The sequence below is a fragment of the Notamacropus eugenii genome, chromosome 3, assembly GCF_028372415.1.
Source record: "Notamacropus eugenii isolate mMacEug1 chromosome 3, mMacEug1.pri_v2, whole genome shotgun sequence".
NCBI classification, from domain to species: domain Eukaryota; kingdom Metazoa; phylum Chordata; class Mammalia; order Diprotodontia; family Macropodidae; genus Notamacropus; species Notamacropus eugenii.
Window position 1 is genome coordinate 299,032,008 of NC_092874.1, and position 6,721 is coordinate 299,038,728.

At 51.2% G+C, this 6,721-nt stretch overlaps 1 protein-coding gene across 1 annotated transcript in view; it reads left to right on the plus strand.

Annotated features, from left to right (window-relative positions):
• CACNA1I (calcium voltage-gated channel subunit alpha1 I) overlaps window positions 1-1,244 on the plus strand; it is a 221,031-nt gene extending 219,787 nt beyond the window's left edge. The window contains exon 36 of the mRNA XM_072656199.1: window positions 213-1,244. Within this exon, the coding sequence (XP_072512300.1) occupies window positions 213-938 (726 nt within the window). The 3' untranslated portion in view covers window positions 939-1,244. The remainder of the gene's footprint in view (window positions 1-212) is intronic.
• The last annotated feature ends 5,477 nt before the right edge of the window (window positions 1,245-6,721 follow it).

The following is a 6,721-nucleotide window of genomic DNA, read 5'->3' on the forward strand; positions in this document are numbered from 1 at the left end:
CAGAACTGCTAGCTCAGCTTGGGGATAAGGCCTGGGCCTCTCCCAGGAAGGTGGCTCAGTAGGTGCCTGTGTGGTGGAGAGTGTCATTAGCTCTAGAGTCAGACTTGGCTTCCAATCCTGTCTTTGCTTCCATGGGCCCTCAGGCACCTGTTTCCTCATCTATCACTGGGGTCCCACCAACTGTCTCCCCCCATCTCATTTCTTTCTCCCAGACCACAGAGAGTGACACCTCCCTGGATGAGAGCCGGAGCAGCGGTTCGGTGGGCAGCCTCCAGACCACCCTGGATGACAGCCTGAATCTCAGCGACTCTCCCCAGTGCACCCTGGACCTCCCTTCTGCCCTGTGCCCTGGGCTGCCCGGCCCTGATGCAAGGGCCTCCCACAGAACTGTGGTAGCAGCTGCCGTGTCTCCTGCCTCTCGGCGCCGGAGCCTGCGAGGCCGTGGCCTTTTCAGCCTTCGCACCCTCCGAGGCCACCAGCGCAGCCACAGCAGCGGGGGCAGCACCAGCCCCGGCTGCACTCACCATGACTCAATGGACCCCTCTGATGAGGAGGGGGTAGGCAGCAGCCTCCGGGGTGGAGGCACCAATAGCAGTGAGCAGTCAGAGACCCTCAGCAGCCTCTCGCTCACATCCCTCTTCTCCCCTGCCCTCCCACCCCCAGGCCTTCGGCTGGCTAAGAGGTGTAACAGCACAAGTAGCCTGTCCACGGTGGGCCCTTTGTCCTCCACCAAGGGCCCACTGCCTCCCCTGGGGACTGAGGGTATGCAGCCCTATTCAGTCGACCCCAGGGGCTTCCTGTCCACCCCCTCCTGGGGGACAGACTTCTGCAAGGACCGCCACTCAGCCAGCAAGGAGACCCAGGGGCCAGGTGGCCATGAACACAAGCTGCCTCCCCAGGTGGAGCTGGGAGCAGGGGTGGCCAAGAGGAACAGATGAGGTTCTCTGGCCCCGGGGGGTGCAGGCTGAGGAGCGGTTGTGGCAGGGGTGCCCAGCGGGGGAGGCCATTCACTGTGGCTGTCACTTCCAAACTCCCACCGAAGTGAGCAAGCTAGTGAGAGTCTACCAGGGTCCCGGCTGGGTGTCCAACACACTTACCTCAGGCACATGGGAGACTGCAGGCACATGCCCCTGAGCTGGGAGCGTTGTGGGCAGGGAGGCAGGAAGAGCCAGGGGCAGCTCAGCTGGCGTGGGGGCCTCTGGCCAGACGCCGAGCCAGATGAGGCCCTATCCGTATATACATATACATATATACATATATATATACACACACACACAAAGACATATTTATTTATTTATTTTTTTTACTGAAAGCTTATGACTTCCAGAAAGTGCTAAGAATAGAGAAGGGCTGGGATGGGGAGGTGGGCAAGCGTTTGAGAAGCAAAACTTGGTGAGAACCAGTTGGGCCCCAGGAGCAGGACGCAGCGGGACAGAGCCATTGCATCCTGGCTGGGGCTCTGCCCTTGGCAGGCCCTGAGGTTGTTCACTCTGCTCAGGGATGTTCTGGGGCAACCCACTGAGGCCACTAGTACCCTGGGAACGGGTCAGTTTTTTGTGCTTTCATTCTTGGTGGTATTTAGGAGACCCAAAGGCACAGGATCCATAATTAGCAAATAGGTACATATATATTTTTTTTTGTAGCAAAAACAAAAACAAAAAAAGATGAGGGGAGGAAGTATATTTTTCCAGTAATAGGAGAAAGGAGGTGAGCATGTCTCACTGGGTTAGCCAGAGTCACCTCCTGTGGCATTCAGAACCATGTGGCACTTCAGAACCCACCAGCCTGATCCAAGCCCCTCATTTTGCAGAGGGGGGACCAAAGGCTCAGAAAGTAAGGTGACCTACCTGAGGTCACTCAGGGAGTCATTGAACAACAGAACTTGGACTCAAACCTAGGTCTTTGGAGTCTGGACAATGAGTCTGGCACTCTGGTGCAGGCAGGTTGTGAGGGTGGATGGGTGGCATCTTCCTCTGCTGACCATGCCCTCCCTTGGTCACAGAATGACCGATGACTCCAGACCAAGATCTACCTTCCATGGATGTGGCCTTCCCTCCCTGCCTTTCTCTTACTCCTGGAGCTGAGGGCCTGGACAATGCCAGTGGCCACCATTGCCCTTCTAGGGTGGGGTCCCTTCCTTAGTCTACCCCTCCCTGGGCCTCTTGGTGTGACCACCTGATGCTCCAGTACTTGGCGGGGAGGGAGGAGCTATGGGAGATTGTGATCTCCCCAATCCTCTGTCTTTCTGTCTCCCCATCAGCTCCAAGTGTTTTAAGCATTAGAGTTAGGCTTCATGGAGACAGAGAAAAGGATAAAGAATAATGAATAAAGGGGGAGGGCATACATACAACCAGGAGACCATCACAGGCCCAGGCAAAGTCTCTGCCAATGAGAACTAGAAGAGATTCAGTGGTGAGTCCAACTCCCTCATTTTACAGCTGAGGAAATTGAGGCCCTAAGAGTATGTGTGACTTTCCCAGGGTCATCTAGTTAGTATCAGAAACAGGATTTGAACCTAGGTCTTCCTGATTCCCAAGTACAATTTCTTATCCGTTATGAGGGGAGTGGCTGGAAGGAGGGAAAATGGAGGGAGGCTGGGGGGTGAGGTTAGCCCAGGACAGATAGACACTGGATTGGACTGTGAGAGTTCCGTTTGGATGTAGCTGGGCTCATCCGTTTATTTTTCCCTGAGTCCAGCTGATTTTCTCCTCAGTCTTGGCCTTAAGGGGCCAAATGTATCTAAGCAAATTCCAGAATTCAGGGCTGGGCATTCCCATTCTCTTGTCCTAAGTACATGCAGGCTGGGGCTGGGGGTGGGGATTGAGATCTGGCCCTTTGAGGAGCTCCCTGCTTGACTGTCACCCTGCATCCCCCACATACCTGTATCCTCTACTTAGCTAGACAACAGGTCCTCAGTCCATCACTGGCCTGGGCTTTTGAGGAGAAGGCAGCCAGGCCTCTGAGGAAGACTTCCTTCCACTTGTCACAGATCTCAGCCCCTCCATGCCATCCCATCCTGGACAATTGGGGTTCCTGTCTTCTCACAAGTTGTTCCAGTCAATGAACTGCATATCCCTATATAGGTCCCATCTTTAGAACTGGGAGGGACCTTAAAGGTCATCTTGTCCAACTCATGTCAAAGAGGGGGAAAAGCATAGAATTCACTTTCAAGTACAGGCTTCTACTCACATATGCCCACCATGTGTTCACACCCATAAATACCATTTCACTCGCACACACACACAAAAACATGTGCTTTCACACTGGCTCTAGCTTCCTCAATATTTTCCAAAGTACTGGGTCAAGTTCCACATAAGCAAAACAAGACCCAAGGGTGGGCTTCATATCCTCCCCCCTGTTGGAGGGTTAATAAGGTATGTGAGGGAAGTGAGAGGTTCAGACACCACTCTGAGCCTCCCACCAAGGCCTGTGAGGAGTTGTAGAGGTGATCTTTTTGGCTGGAGAGGTAAGGGTGGGTTGGTTTACTCATCTCCCACGTTGTCACCTACAAGGGAGTTCAGTTGGTACCTGTATTTATTCTCAGGGAAGAGATCCAGCCCTAAGAAAAGGATGTAGGTTAACTGGGATGCCAAGGCTGGAAAACAGCCCCATTTTCCAAATGAGTCATTGGGACATTTGACTTCTAATGTAATTAGAAACATATACATCCTTCTCTGCATCCATATAGCTTTTTCTTTACAGCGTGAATTTTTTACTTTTGCAGTTTAATTAATGCCTTTTATTTTTACACCTTCTGAGCAGATTCCCAGGCCAGTGATCTTTCCTCCTATTACCCAGACAGAAGCAAACTCAGACAGCTTACTACTCTTCTCCCTACCCCTCTGTCCCTGAATGGGTTGGAAGATCTCTATAGTACCTTAAGGAGTGAAAGTACTTTATACCCCCTGCAGCCTTGTGAGGTAGGTGAGACAAAGGTTATTATTTCCATTTTACAGCTAGGAAAGCTAAGGTCCAGAGATTTGCCTGTGATCACACAGTTTATTTTATTTCAGAGGCTGGACTGAAACCTAGGCCTTCTGACTTCCAAGGCCAGCCTGTCAGGGAAGGGGAATCTAGGCAGCCTGCCAGGCCTCAAGGGTAACTATAGCTTGGCCAGAGCAAGAGAATCAAATTGTGGATGTTCACCAGGATGAGAAAGAAAAGGGAATTTTCAGTGGAGGGGTGGAGGTCTACAGGTGTGGAGTGTTACATACACTATCAGATGCAGAATGTTTGGGTCGGTTTCTAAAACTCCAATCTGCCACAATCATTGAGTTGGGTGAAGCCGAATGAGGAAGAATATGCTTTGTGCTGTGTTTTTCTCAGCTCAGGGCATTTCAGGGTGGGAGGGTATGTCTGTCTTACCTGGGCTCATCACCTGGGGATCGGGAGTGATGACACATGGTCAGGCAGGAAGACTTTTCAGGCAGAGACAGGTGGGTTTAGAGACAGGTGGGTTTTTCAGAGAAAGGCATCAATCCCAAGCCCTGTCCTAACAGGATATCCTGTACTACATTTAAAATTCAGTGCAAAGCAATGTAAAACCCTGATGCTTTAAAAAGTCAGCTTCCTAAGGGTGGGGTGAAGAAAGGGGAGAGGTGGCTTGATAGCAGTTTACCTGAAAAAGAGCTGAGGGTTTTAGAGGACCATAAGTTCAGCATGATTTAACAGTGTGAGAGACAGAGACAGAGACTAGATTTCCATGGTAGAAGGAACTCCCTCTGACCGGTCTGGTTGGCATTATCTTTGCAGCCTAGAGTGGCCTAGAGCAATGAGAGACAAAGAGGAGACTCAGAGTCATCCAGTCTGATGGGGAAGTCAGGAAAAAGAGTGAATGGGATTTTAGAGTGCATTAAGAGGAGCAGAAAGTGTCTGGGAATGAGGAGGTGACAGGCGTGTTGTCCTTTGCTGGTGGATGCCATCCCTGGAAAAGGGTGCTGTGTTCTGGATGCACCTTAAGCTGAATCCAGTGGAGGCAGAGAGGCTGGGGAGGAGCTTTGAGTCTGTTGACACAGGAGGGGAGTGGTTTAAAGAGTAGGGTATGTTTGACAAAGAGAAAAATGGGCTCAGCCTGGTGTCTGGCTTCCAGAATGTGAAAGGTAGTTGTCTAGAGCCTTGGCTGGGGGGAGCTGAGAAGAGCAAGATTTAAACTTGACATCAGTCAGAGAAGTCCAGAAGGGGAAGGTATCAGGTTCTCCCTCATTGTTCTCCGTTCCTCTCTGAGCTTGTCTCCTCCATCAACTGGGCATCACCAATGTACCCATCCCTACAAGGTCAGAGTGAGAAAAAATGATGAAAGGGTTCTAGTGTGCTTTGGAACCCCCAATGTGCTAGATGGTTCTGAGCTTTCACTTTCATTGCAGAGCCTTGACTAACCTTTAACAAGCATTAATTAAGCACCTACTGTGTGTGGGCTGGGCACCAGGGGAGATAAAGAATTTCAGCCAAGACCCAATCCTTGCCATCATGGAACTTAGAGTTGAAGAGGGGGGAATGAACTGAACTCATAAATGACCCTGCAGATGGCACATGAGTCAGGGTGGCAGCAAAAGAAAGAACCATGTGAAAGATCAGGAGAAATCAGGGAAGGCTTCCTGGTGTAGGTGGCCTAGCCAAGGGGGGGGGGGGTCTTTACACCATGGCTCTGAGAAAAGGGCCAAGGAATGGGATTGCCAGGGGAAGATTTCCTTCATAGAGGTCTTGGGCTCTTTCTTTTGAAGAAGGTGAAGGGGGTGAGGGTGAAGGAGAGGGGGAGGAAAGTGGCTTAGCTTCTGAGCAAGCCAGACAGGAGAAGAGGAGGTCTGAGAAGTGGAGGCTGCTTTTGCAGGGACCTGGGTATAGTTCAAGAAAGGGAGCCTTCCTCCATCCCCTCAGGGCTGCCATGTTTTTGTTTACTGGGTAGAAAAGATCACAGATTTAGGTCCAAGCGGACATCAGGGGCCATCAGGTTCAATCTAGTCTCATTTTACAGATAAGGGAACTGAGACCCAGGGAGGATCATAGATTTAGAGTTGGAAGAGTTTGGCCACAGCCAGTTCACTCATTGGACAGTTGAGGAAAACTGCCCAAGCACTAAGCTGACTTTACCTTGTGTGTGCATTGACTGGGGTGGGGGACAGAAGCATATTTCCACTAGCAGACCTCACTTGTTTTAAAGTCATCATGTGGTCAGTGGCTTGGGCCTGAGAGAAGGACTGAGCGAAGCCAATATGGGCAGTATGAGTCATGGTGTCCACATACACCCAAAGTTCACATCTGTTGGGCCCCAGGATGGCCAAAGAACAGGACAGTGACTCCATCAAGGCCCTCCCTCTGTTTAGAATGTCATCCCAGTGTCCCCATTCCCTTTGCCTCAGTCTGCTCTGAGTCACCCAGGGTCCCTCAGAAAAGCACAGTCCATTCATATAAACCCCATACTCTGCCCCAGGGATTTGAGGAAGTCAGGGCTGGAAGGGATCCTCCTCCTCTTAGAAGTCAGGCTTCTGAGGCCTGGGGAGGGGGAAGTAACTTGCCCCAAGGCCACACAAGTCCTAAGGAGTGGAGCAGGGGCTCAGACATACATCCAGGGCTCTGCCCATTGTGCCACACTGCCCTCTCCCATCTGATGTCCCAAATTGTCTCCTCTTGTAGCTCTCTAGGATGTCCCTTCTCTGACAGAGATAGAAGCAAAAATGGATATACTTCCAGCAGATCCCAGCCCCTCATTCCTCTTTCCTTTCCT